The 17,528-nt window shown below is 31.8% G+C and overlaps 1 protein-coding gene across 2 annotated transcripts; it reads right to left on the bottom strand.

The window, feature by feature from the left end:
• Positions 1-52: 52 nt before the first annotated feature.
• LOC148192265 (receptor-like protein EIX2) lies at positions 53-4,841 on the bottom strand. 2 transcript variants are annotated; one of them, XM_088098389.1, is made up of 2 exons: positions 1,479-4,841; positions 53-581 (listed from the first exon to the last, which is right to left on the bottom strand). In XM_088098389.1, exons 1-2 carry the CDS (start codon positions 4,839-4,841, stop codon positions 504-506), a joined length of 3,441 nt encoding a protein of 1,146 aa, XP_087954515.1. In that variant the 3' UTR covers positions 53-503. The 2 variants fall into 2 exon arrangements, with proteins under 2 accessions (XP_087954515.1, XP_087954516.1); XM_088098390.1 differs by having other exon boundaries at positions 486-584.
• Positions 4,842-17,528: the final 12,687 nt, after the last annotated feature.

Here is a 17,528-nt window from a genome sequence, read left to right as displayed (position 1 = left end):
TTAAATCATAACAAGCTTTAAGTAAAGGAAGTAAACAATAATAATCAATGAAAGAGGCATATAATCATTCAAAACATTATAGTTTACATAAGAAATTTGTGGTTACATCAATCCCCAACAATAAATGAAACTAGTTCTCCATGAATGGAGAGCTTAAGCTTACAACAATGGTGGAAATGGAAGAAGGGAGAGAACCCAAGGAAGAAGAAGGATTGTTCCCACAGCTCCTAGTTCGCCTTCAAGTGCTGCAGTAGAGAGAAATCGCATTTAGGTGCCCAAAGATGCAGACCCCTTCGTGTTTTAGGGTTAAATAGGCCTAATCTGCCAAATTAGCGAAAGTTGCGCTAAAGTTTGCGCTCCAACGCGCATCGGTCAGCAAAGACGCACTTAAGCACCCCTATGCAGTGGGCGCGCGGGTGTGACCCAGTCAAGCTCAGAAGTTGGTGCACTGGCACTCAAGCGCCCATGGAAAAAGGGCGTTCGGACGCAGTTTCAACAAAATTCTAATTCTTCATTTTTTGTTGTTTTTCTTGCTTTTCTTGGGTTCTGGTGCCTTCATTTGATGCATAGATTTCTTCCAACTACTTTAAGAACATGAGAGCATGGATTAGTCATTAAATTATCTCATTAAAGCTCACTTAAGAAACTAAATGAAAACCAGGATTTACAAGGCAAAAAGTTAAGAAAGAGTTGACATTTTCTCTTAATTCAATATTGAAATCATTGTAAAATATGTCATTATCAGTGTTTTTGACCTAGATGTTTTTTCTATTTCCTAAGAACCTAAGTGTTTTCTTAAGGTTTTCTATGTTGGGGATTAGATTCTAAGTTTTATGTAGGTTTTCTATGTTGAGAATTTAGGTTCTAAGTTTTTGTGTTTTCACCCTAAGTTATTTTCGGATTACTATCTTGTTTCGATGTTATTTGGTTAAATTCAAAACATGATTTCATGGTAGCAAGGGAAAAAACTAAAGATAGATAAAGATCTCTGAAGTTTAGTATGGAAAAAAACATGATTTCATGGTAACAAGGAAACAATTGTTTTTTCTTTTTTTATAAGACTATCCAGTATTGAACATAAATTATTTTGTTGCTATTTTATTTTGTGGTCATGCAAACTTTTCATCTAAATTTGCAAAAGGTTGTCAAGGGCATAATTTTATTAAAAAAACTGAAGTAAATAAACACTAAAGGCACTCAACATTCAAACGAGCAAGAAGTCATTTTCTTGATTACTTAACATGCTATATTTACACATTTAATGGCTCTTGTGCATTCAATCTTATATATTTGACATAATTAGTTTCAAAAGCAACTAATTGAATTGTAAAAATTGGTTCAATATTTAGCATAATAATAATTTGATAATTTTATTTTAATTAATAAAATGCTACAGAAATATGGAAAAAGGGATATATGGTAATGTGCATTTAATACATAGAGAAAACAAAGTTGTATAAAACATATGATATTATTACCTTGTAATCTTTGTCCTGCTTAAGTGCTCTGACAAAAATTGCTATTTTGACATGAACATTGTCTTCTAAGTTGTTCAAGAAGTTGAAATAAGACAGTTGCCAAGAACGTTTGAATAAGATTGAGCCAAACACTGTCCAAAAACTTAGAACAAATCCAATTGCCATACTTATGAAAAATTCATTATTGAAAAATGAATAATCATCTTTACAAACATTGACATTTGGTTTTTGTGTTAGCTCCCCATCAATAATACACAATTTTTCAAGTGGTGGTCCACAAAGATCAAGATTATCTTCATAACTAGATTTATTGAAACTTTGCAATTGTGTGCTTGAAGGAATTTCTCCACTTAGATGATTATGAGACAAATCTAATACACCAAGTCCATAAATTTGAGCGAGACTTCGAGGAATTGAACCAACAAGTCGATTTCTTGACAAATCAAGAGAATCAAGTAATGTTATGTTTCCAATGTTTGAAGGAATTTTTCCAATCAAATTGTTTCTTGATAAGTTCAATGAAATCAGTCTAGATAATTTCTCTATTTCTATAGGAATTTCTCCTGAGAACTGATTACTTGAGATATCAATGTTTTTTAGAAGTGACAAACCATTATTCATAAACATTTGTTTCGAACCTTTCCATGTCAACCATGTATTCAAATAGTATTGTTTGAAGTCCCTAAAATAACCATTTTTCAACACATACTCATGCCTTTCATCAAATATTGAAGATGTCGTTTGAGCCATTGAAGTAAGGTTGTTTATGCATTTCGGAATTTTTCCAGATAAGTTGTTTAGTGAGAGATCCAAGAGATGAAGGTTTCTTAGACAACAAACCGTTAATGGTAAACTCCCAAAGAATTGATTCTTTCTCAGATTTAATATTTGCAACTCTTTTTTTGTCCCAATCCAATCAGGGATAGATCTTGATAATTTGTTTTCTGACAAATCAAACATTACTAGCTTTGTGCAATTTCTTATGGAGAAAGGGATTCCTTCTACTAAATTGTTGTTTCTCAACAATAATACTTGAAGATCAAGAAGCCAACCTATTGAAGTTGGAATTTTTCCTGAAAAGTTATTGTAACTCAAATCTAAATAAACTAATGAGTTAATTTGTTTCCAACAATCTGGGATATCTCCGGATAAGTGATTATACGAAATGTCTAAATGAATATGAACTGAAGTTGCATAATCTTCACACAAAAATGAAAGAGGATTTGAGAATTTATTTTTTGATAAATCAAGAATTTGAGAGTTTCGTAAAAATAGAGGAATAGAACCTTCAAATTGATTTGATCCAAGATGCATGGAAGTAGAAACATACGTTGATGAAACATTTGGAATTGTACCTTGTAGACTGTTGTATGAAATATTCATTGTCATCACTTTTTGTAGAGGTAATTTAGCCCAAAACCATTCAGGAATAATACCTGATATTGTAGCATTTGAAATGTCAATGTAGACAAATTTATTTTGTGTCCGCAACCACATGGGAAATGTTGGACCTAACTGGCAAGATCTCAAGTATATAGATAACAATTGAAAAGGTGGAACCCAGTTTTGAGTAAATGCCAAGTCCAATGAGTTGTCAGATAAATCCAAGCGCTCTAACTTAGACATATTAGCAAAGTGGTAGTCAGTAAGCATACCCTTTAAAGAGTTTGAATAGATGTAGAGCTCCTCCAATTTAGGTGGAAATTGAATGTTCTTATGAATCTCTCCATTTAGCTTATTGTTCTGAAGAGATAAGATTTTTAAGGATGTGAATGTTGAGAAGTCAGGTAGTGTGCCATTGATTTGATTCCCTTCTAGATATAATTCTTGCAATGAATATCTAGCACATCCAGACAAGTGAGAAATTATCATCGGAAGCTCATCAGTCAGGCCATTCATAGAGATGTCCAATAAAAACAAAGAACATGCATTGCCAAATGATTTTGGAATTCCACCTTGTAAGAAATTTGACCCAACTGACAAATACTCCAAAGTGGACGGTAACTTCACACCTTCCGGTATCCTTCCAGTTAACCGATTTATTTGAAGAAACAATGTTTTCAAAGAGGAGAATACTGAAATGTCAGACAAAGTGCCAGTGATGTGATTCCATGACAGATCCAATTCTTGCAATGAGTGTCTAACGCATCCACTGGACAAATTACCGAGAATGGAGGGAAGGTCTTCAGCCAAATGGTTTGAGAATAGGTTTAAAGAATGTAAAGTGCATATATTAATGAAGGATTTCAAATCCCTGACCTTTAAATTATTAAGTGAGAGGTCAAGATGCCTAAGCGAATTCATGACGATGCCAAAATCACTTGATGTGGAACCCTCCAAGTGGTTGCCAGTAAGGTAAAGCTCAACAAGGTTGGAAGTGATGTTTGAGACCCACTGGAATACCATTGGTGATGTGAAGATGTTATGAGAAAGATCAAGGACAGAGAAGGAAGTAGAGAAATTGAACTTAAAATGTTTGGATGAAAGAATGAAATGGTCGGAAAGGCTACAATCAACTAAACTTAGTTCTCTTAGTTCAGGTAGCTCCGCAATCGGTTTCAACCAAGTATGAGAAGTATTAAGATTTGATACAGAGTACAAGTAAAGATGGGTTAAAGAAATGAGATTTGAGAGCCACTGACCTCCGTCACTAATTTTGAGATTGTGCAAATTTTCTCCAAGATAGAGCTCATGCAATTGGGAGAGATTTCCAAGTTGAGGAGGTATATTTCCTTCGAAATAATTGCTTCTGAGATCAAGATGCTGCAATTGGGAGAGATTTCCAAGCTGATAAGGGATTGATCCGTTCAGAGAATTATAAGCAAGATTTAAGTATTCCAAATGAGAAAGAGAGCCTAATTGACTTGGAATTCTTCCGCCAAAATAACACGAAGAGAGATCAAGGTATTTCAAGTTTTTGAGAGAACCAAGAAACTCTGGAATGTGACTGTCTGGAAAATCATTATGACTGAGGTTCAAATACTGTAATTGTGGCAACTCCATCAACGACTTGTGGATCTCTCCGCTCATATAACGTTCTTCATATATATTTCCATGAAAGTCGAAGTTTACAATATAACGTTCTTCATATATATCTCCATGAAGGTCGAGGCTTACAATATGGGAGGTGAGGTTGCTGCAGCAAATCCCCTCCCATTGGCAGCAGTGAGGAGTGGTCCAAGATGATAGCATGCCGTTGTGAACGATAATGGCTGCCTTGAATTGGAGGAGTGCTTCCCTCTCCTCTGGAATGCATCTAATCTTCTCTTCACCATGAACAACCTGCGGCACCACACAGAGCACAAACATTATGAATCTGAAACGAACTGGATTCTTCATTGAGGTTGTTGAGGGTGTTATCATCACACACAAAAACTGATGGATAGAATTCTGTGAGTATCAAAACTAGATTGCTGTTGTTGAGTTAAAGCACTTTCCATAACCACATATATATAACAAAAGAGTTCTATGATTGCCACAATTGACCTTGTTAGTAATTTTTCCTTAACGCACATATTCACTAAACTCTATTTAATTTTTTAATGATACTGGTTTTCATTACTTTTATCTTCTTTTTTTATTTTTTTATTTTATCTTTATAATAACTGTAACTCGAATATCAATGTGTTTACAAATTTTCTTTCTTTCTTGTACCCAAAACGTATTGCACTAAACCCTATTTCATTTATGTGTTAAACCTAAATCCTAAACTGATCATTTCCGATCACGATTCATTCTCAAATCTTCGTTTAATTTCAAATCTCATATCGGTTCGTAAATTCTATGTGAACCTCAATTCTAACCATTCTTACATTCTTTTCGTCAAACACGTGGTGAAGTTTGAACAACAAGACATTTGTAAATATATACGACACACACGGATCCATGTGACACATATCCGAACACGCGAAATCATCTGAATTCAAAAATATAATACACATGAGACAATTATATATATATATATGTATCAATTATATTTCATAATTTTAAAAAACAAAGAGAAAAATTTATAATAAATTAAATATAAAATATTGATCTCATGTAATTAGATATATTTATCTTAGTTTCTTATGATAAAAATAAATTAAATATAAAAACTTTACTTCAATGTAAAAATCAAATAAGGTAATCTAATAGAAGCTAATTTATTTAAATATAAGAAATAAAACATGTCACACATTAGAAATTAATTACGATATAATATATTATATATTTTTAAAATAATATTGAATTCTTAAACTATTTAATATTATGTTATGTTTTTAAAACATATATTAACATTTAATTTTTTTTCTTAAGTAAAAGTTTAATTTATTTTTTATAGTTTTTATATCTGATAAAACTTTAAGTTTAGTGCATATAACTAGTTTATTTAAGTTTTTTGTAACTAGTTTATTTGAAATATATTATGCTTAGTGTAGGTTTGTAGACATAGGATTGAGAGGGAAATGACTAAGTTGATATGTCTAAATGTAATATTGCATAAACAGTCTTTCCAAGATTCACATATACTTTAACATTTAAAAATGATGAAAGCACAAATCACAATATCCCCATACATATGGCACTCTATATCTCAATTGAAGAAACATAAATCTTACTCACAGATACCACTATAAATTTATATTAACTCTATCAATTTTACTTTTATGCTGTTTCAAAGGTAATACAAATTCTCTAGGAATTTGTATCTTGACTTCAAAATTGATTTCAATTTAAAATAATATATATATATATATATATATATATATATGATTTATAATTAGAGATTATGACTTAAGATTTAGACATTGAACTATAGTTTTAGATATGATAATGGGATGGTTTTTACACCACTTGTTCAAACTTCTCTTCAACAGTCCTAGTCGAATCTAGCACCATCTTAGCAATGACTCATTAATTCCAGTCCAATTCATCTTAGTTCGTTCATTTTTATAATAGTAACAGGACGATAACCCAAAAAAAAAAAACAATTCTGACAACTGTATAAATTATTAGAACTATGTTAGTTATAAATATATATTTTTAAAAATTTTATGTTTGTTTGAATTATATTATAAACATGTTTATGTTGTGTCATTTTGAATTTGATTGTCCTTTTTCTTGTCTAATTAGCTTATTAGTGTATATCTAGAATTTAATGTGTGATAAAAAATATAATCTACTATACTTAAATCTGTTATGTCATCTATTGATATATTAATGTTTTGTATAGATCACACAGTTTATCGATGGATATATTTTTTATTTTATAGTTTTTAACAGACATCAATCAATCGTCAATAAATCTAAATTCACAGACTTTATCAGAAAATATAAAAAGTTCATATTGAAAAATGCATATTTCTTATAATTCTCACATAAAGTACTCATAAAAAATAGTTTAAACTATTTTCTATTTTTCTTCAACCACCCTCTTCACTTGCATTGGCTCAAATTGTTTTCGTATTATATTTGAATATTTAAATTACCAACGCTGATTTTTTCTGACCATTTTCTTATTCACGAAAAATGTATTCAGACAGGAATGTCAAATTAAAACATGGTAAAAGTAGGCATTTTTGTAGTATCTTATTCTTTTGTTTTCATTAGTTATTATTTTCGAGTTATATTTAAATACTATTTTATAAAAAAATCATAATACGAATGTAATTAACTTTTTATATTTACTGATTCTAAAAAATAAAAGTTAGAACATTGAAGGTTGTGCTGTGTTTATATATTTCAGGATGACCTTGATTTATATGATATGATTATAGTGTAATGGTTGTTTATTATTATTTTTATTTTATATTAGTCAAAAAGTGAAGTGGTGTAATGCTTTTTAAGAGTGTTTCATCTGCATCTTCAAATTTGCTTTAAGAGTGTTTCACCTACATCTCCAAATTTTACCTCTAAATGCTAAAAATACTTCTATCCGCATTCGAAAACTGATTAAGAAAATTTTCTTAAGTGAATTTGTTAATCGATTTTCGAATATCAATTAAGTAAATTACTGAACGGTTTTTGAACTCCGGTAAAGATATTTTTGAGAAATATAAGAACTGCTCATGCTTTAGATCTTTTGAAGGTTGTGCTGTGTTTTGTCTACTGTTGTTCTCAGAAAAGGCAGAGCGCGATTCATGACTGTCGATTTGGTGTGTTTTCAAATGTGTTTTCAAATATGTTTTCAGTGCTGCAGCCACCCAAACTGTACCAAGATCACGCGGTTCTGCAAAACAGCGGCCATATGCAAAACGTTGTGTATATCTATTTTTTAATGTTTCGAAAAAGCCAAACACGACTTTGTTGGGAGAGAACAATTACACGAGTTATGAGTGAATGTGGACACCTGTCTGTCCCTCATATCTATGACTTCAACAGGAAAACGTTAGAAAATAATCCAATAATCACATTTAGTCAAAGAAAATATTGGTTATGCAATGTGTAAAACGATAAGTTCTACAAAAAAGAGAAAATGACCATCAATTAACTGTCTCCGTATGAGCACGCTGAACTTCAAGGCAACTCTGTCCTCTCTTCCCCACTTAACTATGTCATTCAAATCATATCTCTATCATACTAAAACTAATCTTAACTTCAAAATTTCGTGTTATCTTTTAACTAAATATTAAATAAACTAATAAATTATTGATCGTAATAATTTGAATCATCACTTTGTTGATTTAGTTTACTAGTGTTTTTCTATTTTTGATAATTTACTTTCTCTGGAATTTACTTTTATGTAAATCTTTCGTCTCTACTATTCTTCTCTTCATTTGTTTTTTATTTTGATTTCTCTATCATTTCATTTCTAACAATACCAAAAATATGATTCTATACGTGAGTTGTTGATTGAACATCATAATGAGAGTCTATTAATTTAAAGATTTTTATGACTTTGTTCCAATGGAAAAATAAACATTGAAACACTTAAAACCAAATTAAAAAACATTATAAGTTTGTTAGTCAAACGAATCTGTATCGAGTAAATTGAATTTATTAAAAGATACTATATCAACATCGAATTTTAATCCATGAAAAACACATGTGTTTCGGGTATAAGATACCACAAAATATATTTTCACAGTTTGTTCTCAGTTAGTTTAGGTAATCATGTGTATCTTAGTCAAAATTATTTCTTGTTTATGCTCCAAGTCGTTCAGGAGTACCTGCTAAAGACACTTCAACACTTAAGAGTAATTGGTCCAATCTTAGAGTCAGAAAAAAGTCTTAAATTCACAATAAATGAATTCACCTACCTTCTTACCTTTAACCTTTATTTATATTTCGAGATAGTCCTAAGATTAGTAAAACCCTAATCATGGGCCAAAATCACTATGTAGTGCTTACCCGTAATCTTGAGTTGACGTGGTATTTAAGAGTGGTTGATGCTAAGGAATGTCCACTCGGCTTTCTCTCCTTCTTGGTCGCTCAATCGATGGATTGTTTATCCTTAACTTGTGGCTTGTGGACTACTTGGTCGATCGAGTTCCTCTTATGCTCTCATCTAGTCGGTTTTGTCACGTACCATTTGATCATACGATACAACATGTGTTTTCTAATTAACGGTGAAAATGTTTTTAATTACCACAATCGAGTCTTTTAAGAATTCATATATAATTTTCATACTTATTACATAGCTTAACAAGTTAAAATATTGGAGTCCAGCATGACTTTATAACACTCAAATAAAAAAATAAAAAATCAATTCATTTGTTTTTTTAATAAAGAATCAAACTCAAATGAAATTCAGTTTGGCATTGTGACACACGATTGGGAAAAGATAGTGTTATATATATACATACGGTTTGTTTGTGAAAGAAAAACAAGCAAACAACGTGTTCCTAGAACGATATCCTTCCACACACTTTAGAATTTAACTCAAGTCTTCTCATTTATAGGAATACTCTACTCCCATTATACCATTTTATAATTTCAATTTTTTTATGCTAAATTATACCTATCAATTTATGTTATGACATCAATAAAATAACATATCTCCTTCAAATTAAATGAACATATAAAATATAAAGTGTCGTCAACATCCTTTTGTTTTTTTTAATAAAGTATGACATCATTGTATTCAAGCCAAATAAACATTTGATATTCAATAATTGAATAATAAACGATGATTTGGAGAAATTTGAAATCAAGATATAATTCTTGTTTAATATCGCTATAGTACCTCATAAAACTTGATTGCTTTTCTATTTATTTTATTCTTTGAACTTGCTGTATAATGTGTTTCCTTGTTTCTTTTCGGAAGTCTTTAACATTAATAGAACTTTCAAAATAAGTAACCATAGTTTTCATTTGTTCTTACAAAAAATGAGTGTTCTTGACGTGAGAAAAGTGGTATTTTTGGAAAGTAAAACGTAAATCACTTTTGAAGATTTATCATTGAGTTGTTGATAAAGATAGAGGGAAAATATGGTTGAGTGTTGAAGTGTGTGCAAAATATTATAGAATATATGAATAATGAAATTTATTTTTCAGATATTCCATGTAAAGTATTAACGAAATTTATTTTTTAGATTTTTTATCAAACTCTATCTTTTATTTTTGAAAATAAGATTGTTCTTATTTATAGTATCTATTAAAATTGAACAACGATTTAAGTTGGATTCGAACCCAACACGACCAATTACTGGATTAGATCACGAATTTAGATCTTTACTGCACCAGTAAACTATTATAGATCTCCACCACGCCAAGATTGTAAAATGGGAAAAGGAATGAAAAAGAAGGGATTAGTTGCTAGGATTATTTAATATTTAGTTATCTTATAACTAAATATTAAATAAACTAATAATTTGGATAAAATATGTTTGTTTCAAACCTTACGTAGTGTATTGGCAATTACTTTTAATATAGTTTTGTACATTCTATTTTATTTTTCGTACGTCTACTGTTCTCGAAAAATCGAAAATGTGGCAAATTTAGAAATATATTTAACTAAATAATATATCTCATACCAAAGTTTGAATTAGGAGAAAAGTATGAATATATTATTAAAATGCATGATAATTTATATTTTATTACAAACACAACGCTTAAAAAGGTCTATGTCTCCACTACTTTCATCATCTATCATTCTCCCATTTTTTTTATTTTGATTCCTATATCATTTCATTTTTAATGAGAAAAATACAAAAATATGATTCACAAAACAAAATGCTTGAAGTCAATATCAAGCAAGAGTCTAACAATTTAAAGATTTTATGACTTTGATCTAATATATAATTTTGGATGAATAAGTACTAAAACACTTAATATCAAATTGAAAAATATTATTAAGTTTATTAATCAACTATAAACGAACCTATATAGTGTATATTTGACTCATTAAAAGACACTATACAAGCGTTGAATCTAATCCACGAGAAACACATGTGCTTCCTAATTGACTGTGAAGATGTTTTTAATCACCACAATATGAGACTTTCAAGAATTTATATGGATTAAAACAAGTCTCTCGTAAATGGTTTGCCAAATTCTCTACAGCTATTCAAAGTGTTGGTTTTATTCAATCAAAAGCATATTACTCATTGTTTACATGTACAAAAGGCAAGTCTTTTACAACTTTGTTGATCTATGTTGATGATATTCTCATAACTGGTAATGACCCTATTGCAATATCCAATCTTAAACAATTCCTACCAATCGTTTTCGGATAAAAGATTTGGGTGATCTTAAATTTTTTCTGAGTATTGAGGTCTCTCGTTCTAAGAAAGGTATTTTCATACCACAAAGGAAATACGCTTTGGAAATTGTTAAAGATGGTGGGTATCTTGGAGCTAAGCCCGTGGATTTTCCCATGGAACAAAATATATAGCTTTCTTATGAAGGGGAATGATTAAAGGACTCATCAATATACATGTGATTTGTTGGTCGCTTAATTTATTTGACAATTACCCGTCCAGATATCACCTATGCGGTACACATACTCAGCAGATTCATGTAGGCTCCATGCAAGCCTCATATGAAAGCTGCAATATATGTGCTACGATATTTAAAAAATAACCCAGAGGTTTGTTTTTCCCTTCACAAAATGAATTATCTTTGCGTGCTTTCTGTGATTCAGATTGGGGAGGTTGCCTAGTATCTCGAAAATCAACTACATGTTATTGTGTTTTTTTGGGATCTTCCCTTATCTCTTGGCGAACAAAGAGGTAGAAGATGGTTTCTCTATCCTTAGCAGAAGCTGAATATAAAGCATTGACTGGTAATTGTTGTGAGTTGACTTGGTTATGATCATTGTTGAAATATTTACGAATATTTCATCCTAAATCGGCATTGTTGTATTGTGACAATAAAGCAGCCTTACACATTGCAGCTAACCCGGTTTTTCATGAAAGAACTAGACACATAGAGATGGATTGTCACTTCATTCGTGATTAGATTCAAGATGGCTCAGTCGCAACTAAATATGTACCTTCAACTGAACAACTTGTTGATGTGTTCACCAAACCACTGGAAAAAGAAGTGTTCTCTATCATGAAGCGCAAGTTGGGAGTTCTTGATATTCACTCTCCAACTTAAGGGGCAGTGTTAGAAAATAAATCATATCCCAAGATTATTGAGACAATATATTGTTATTATTATCCATATTAAAATAGCTGATTTACAAGAATAATGTTGCATTATTATAGGAACATATTAGAGTAATTATAGGAATAAAATTGCATAATTATAGGTATTCTCTCTTGTATATATCTCTGATTTTTTATTCAAAAATAATAAGACAGATTTTCCCTTGTTAAGAAGTACACTTCAAAAATATCGTTAAGATAGGCTCTAACCATGGCTCTGATACCATGATAAGAAGTGAACTTTAAGCCTAACTCAACCCCACAAAACCGACTTGTAAGGTGAGGTTTGCACCCACTTATATACTCTAAATTGGTCTTATCTCTAGCCGATGCGGAACTTCCAACAATACTTGATATAGATTACATAATCATGCAATAGATAAAGTTGGTGGAATATTGACCATATGGAATTTGAGTCTTTTTAAGGGTGTATAATAACGATTGATTTCACCGTTATTTTGGATTCAATTTGGATAATAAATGAACCCTTTTTGACTTAGAAACTTGTTTGTTCTCTTGTTTTTAGCTTATTTGTATGAATAAGAGAGTTGAGGTTATACTTGAGGATTTTATCACTAAATTCCATTGATTTTGTAGGAAATTGGGATAAATTGGAAGAGGAGTTAAAATATAAGAAGTTGGAACCCATAAAGGATAGAAAGAGCACCAGAAGAGAAGGTTGCAGAAGGTCGCAAAACGCTTGTGCGCCCTTTTCTAGGACCCTCAGCATAGGGGTCTCACACCCATGCCTGGGTGCCCTTTTTTGGGGCCTTTAGTGCAGGGGTCTCGCACCCACACCTGGGCGCCCTTTTCTGGGGCCCTCAATGCAGGTGTCTCGCACTCATGCATGAGTGCCCTTTCAAGGACGCTGAGTGCCAGTCTTCGAGTACCGTTTCACGCCTGGGCACCCTTCCTGGGGCGTTGAGCACCACTTCTCTCGCAAGCTCGCCTGGGCGCCCTAAGTGGGGGCATTGAGCGCTGGCGACATTGGTCCATGATCCAATTCAGTTGTATATAAGGACTTGCACGTCCTAGAGGGGGTATCTTTTGACAAAAGGGGCACAAATTCAGATTCTTTCAACTCTCTGGAGGCAGAATTGGATGCGGAAGCTCTCCTTTTCGGTTTCTAGGGTTTATCTTTCATTCTCATACCATTGTACATCTAGTTTTTCCATGACAAGGGGGAGCTAAATTCATTTGTTGTTGAGGAAGATGTAACCTCTAAACTTTCATGTGTTTGAATTGATTTCGATTTATATATGTTTCTTTCATTAATTGTTAGGGTTATTCTCCTATGCTCTATGCTTGTTATGTTTAACTCATTCATGGCATGATTTTTGGTTTTCTTTGTTATTGAAAAATACTTAGAAACCTAGAACTGGGGAATTTCTCCCAAGGAAACTATTGTCTAGACATAGGGATATAACGCTTGGTTATCTTAAGCTTTCGTTTGTAATGCAAAATTAATTATTAGGGATGCAAGACATTGTGGTCTAGTAATTAAGGATAGGCTTCTTTCGCCAAGACATCGAGTTTTAAGTAATTTAGAAAGTGACATTGACAATTAATAAAGAAGAAGAATTCTTATATGCATGAGAGTGATTAGGTGAAATCTAAACCCCAACAACATCTTCATCTTATAATACCAACATCATCATTCTCTTTAATTGATCAAAATTGCATTCATATTTACTTTCTTGTTTTTACATTTAAAACCCTAAATTGTTCTTTAAAGTCTCAATTAATTAAGTAATTACAAGATTGTTTAGTGTCGTGAGTCTCTTGGAAAACGATACTTGGTCTTATCATTTATTATTACTTGATACGATTCAGTACACTTGCCAAGGTCTTAATAGTGTACTTTGTGGAAACAGCTTTATGGGTCATATGAAACTGAGGAAATAAGAAAATATCCCCTTTGCAAAACTTTTATGCACCACACAACTGGCCATTTGGGTGGTTTTAGTATCAAATTATGTCATCCTTCACCAAATGTCCAAAGACTATTACATAGTTGCATCTGCCTGCTTCACCCAAATCATCCTCATTAGAAAGGAAATCATCTCCTATAGTAATTATTCAGATTGAAGTACATAAGATCCAAGCAATATCAAGACATACCAAGTGGTGTCAATCCCAAAAACAAGTGTAAGGTAGCATACTATCAGCTCTAACATTTGTTGACTATTTTGCTCATAACCTTTTGTACAAAACTCCAAATGAGATTATTGTTGGAAACTAGAATCAAATGACTTTAAATTTACTATAAATGTGTATATTTTAGACCTTTGAACAAGATTCAATTAAGTTCGAGAAATCGTGAAAGGATTTGAATCTTTGGAGCATGAGAAAAAGGCTTATTTTTTATATTTTAAGCTGTGATAATCAATTACCACGTGATAATCAATTACCACCTTTTATAATCGATTATCATAATGAGAAATATCAGTTTTGGAGTTTTTGGCTTGTGATAATCAATTACCAGCCTTGGTAATCGATTATTCCATAGAGGAATAGCGCCAAACGACAAGAAAGCACCGCTCAATGTTAGGTTACTTAAGATAATCAATTACCACTACCATAATCGCTTATTTACATCAAAAATGGAGATAGAATAACCTGGAACACGCTTAGCTTTCATGGAAAGCTTGGGTATATTCCCCAAATCCAAATTTTCGTGCTGTAACTTAGAAAAGAGCATGGGATTAACAACTAGACATAGGATTCTTGTGATTCAAACTAGTATAAAATCATCTGTGCAATTTTCTCTCTTCCCCTACTCTATTTTATTTGTTAAATTATCTACTAAGTAAGATAAAATTTAGAGAAAATTATAAAAGGCACACGTTTGCGAAAGGGAACCAATTCACACCCCCCCCCCCCTTTCTTGGTTTATTGTTAACATGCTAATCAATCCGTTGCACCACTATGACATTTGGTTCTAAAACTTTTGTGATGCAAGCAATGTTATTTTGCACCATTAATGACTTCCCAGCTTATAGTAATTTTCCAGGATACAATGTGAAGGGTCATAAAGAATGTCTTATATGTGAAGAAAACACTACAACTAATTAATTGAAACACAAAAGAAAGATAATATATATGTGCTATCGGAGATTTTTACAATCTAATCATCTATATTGAAGGTTAAAGAAAGTATTCAATGAACATCAACGATGCACCAATTCCGCTAACTGGCCATCAAATTCATGAAAAAGTTAGTAAAATACATCATGTATTTGGAAAAACATCCAAGAAGTCATCTGCAACGAGCCCTTGGAAAAAAAAAACTTTGATCTTCCATATTAGTCAAAGTTAAAGGTTAAGCATTGCATAGATGTAATGCATGTAGAGAAAAATGTGTGCTAGCTTAATTTGTACATTACTCAACTTTCAAGGAAAGACAAGATGGAGTCAATGTTCGTTTAGGATAACTAATGTATTGTAGCTTGACTTAGACAACAAGGATACTTTACATAATAGTTTAAATTGTTTGTCTAATGAAGTTATCTTGTAATATTGTATCTTGATTTAAACTTACTCTTGTTATTCTTTCCACCACTTTCCGACTCTTTTTTTTTCTTGATATCTCCTATTTTATGTGACAAGCACATCAAATTGGTATGAAGAACTGTGTTTTCCTTCTCATCTCTTCATTAAAATTCTAAACCCTAAACAATGCCACTAAGGATTGAGTTTGTAATTTAAATTCAAAATATCTCCAAAAACTAAAGTACAATATCCAATAGCCATTGTCCTAAGACTTCCTTATCAAAGTTGATACTCATTCCTAACAATCGATGTAAGAGTCCTAGAAACTCGTTCAAGTGATCTGAAATGGAAGAACTCTCTATGTAAGTAATTCAAAAAATAATATGTATTATTTCTTGACTTAAAAGTATACAAGTACTCAATCTTTTCCCACAAAGTTTTAGCGAGTGTCTCATTAATACATATATACATAAAATTTTCTAAAATAAGAAATATAAAAAAAACGTAAAAACTAAATAACTTTTTATGTTGATGTGAAAAAACATAACATAAAAAAATGTATGGCGACAATTTCATAATTATCGTCTAAATTTTATGTCAAACCCTAAGACATCCAACGTACACATCCAACATTTACATTGGGCAGTTATTTCATCTAATAGAAAACATTAGCATTAACCATTCCAAAATTATAATATAATTCAAATATCTCTACCATCTCAAAGCTTATGATACATACATGAAATATTTTGAATAAAAAAAAGGAAAGAACTTACCCAAAATCTCAAAATGGTCTTCTGTTCTTTTTTAGTAGCTTGTAGCCCGTGAAATACAATAAGGAGAAAAGATTTTCTGAAGAAGCTAAGAGAAGTGGGAGAAAAGAAAAAAAAAAAGATTGAGGAACTAAGAGAGTGATGTGGTTTTTGGTAAAGGAAGGAGAGAAAAAAAATCAGAATTTCCATTTGCACCCTTCGCCATTTCTACCAGCACCTTAATATTTTCTTCTTACACCTCATACTCATTAAAAATCCCAAAAATACCTATGCTCTAAAAGTTATACAATATGAGAGTTTGATGGGTTTTGGACAGGTGATGTTCGATGGTGTGAATTCGTCTTGCACAGATGGTGGTGGTGCAACAACAACTTCTCTTACAAAGATGGAGTTGGGTACAACTGTCAAAATGGGACACAACCCGTGGGTCAACTCGGTCCACCACGGGTTTGATCCGGGTTGAGTTTGAAAAAATTGTATCTTTTTATGCGGGTCAAATTTCAACACGGTTCATTTAAACCTGGCTTATGCGAGTTGAACTCGTGGTGGGCTGGGTTGGCCCACCAACCCACTTACCTAATTTTATTTTATTAAAATTTAATTTTAATTTTGTAAAACAATATTTATTATTTTGTTTTTGCTTGAAAAAATTATTTAAGTTTCTTATTTTCAAAATTAATTAAACATCCATGTTGGGAGTGAAATTTGTTTAGATTTGAATTATAGAAAGTTTGTAATTTTATTTTATTTAAAAAAAAATTGTAATTAAGTGAGCCAGTGAGCCAATCCGTTTACCCACCAACCTGTGGTGGGTCGGGCCGGGTTCAAATTTTTCTGGCTCGCTAATAAATGAGCCGGGTTGGATTGATTCACTAAGTGACCAACCCGTGGTGGGCCGGGTTGGGTGACCCATTTTGACAGCTCTAGAGTTGGGTCATTTTTAATGTTATGAATTTCAATATTTTTAAAATCAAGGTTAGTAGGTCATTTCCTTTAGGTGCTGGAAGAAATTATGGGGGTACAGAAAGCAACAGCATGCACCCCTTCACACACTAAACTAAACCCTTGTTTTCCTTTCGTTTCTACTAAAGCCCAAAACTAAGCCCATTTATGATTTCAATATACCCATTATCCCAAGTTACTAATTTCACCCTTCCCTGAACTTAATTACCATGTTCTTCCTAATAAACTTGTCCACTAACCCACAAATG

Source organism: Vigna umbellata, chromosome 9 (genome assembly GCF_029865625.1).
Source record: "Vigna umbellata cultivar VRB3 chromosome 9, Vumbellata_1.0, whole genome shotgun sequence".
NCBI classification, from domain to species: Eukaryota; Viridiplantae; Streptophyta; class Magnoliopsida; order Fabales; family Fabaceae; genus Vigna; species Vigna umbellata.
The sequence above is the reverse complement of the archived record's forward strand: the minus strand, read 5'-3'. Positions and strand labels throughout refer to the sequence as shown.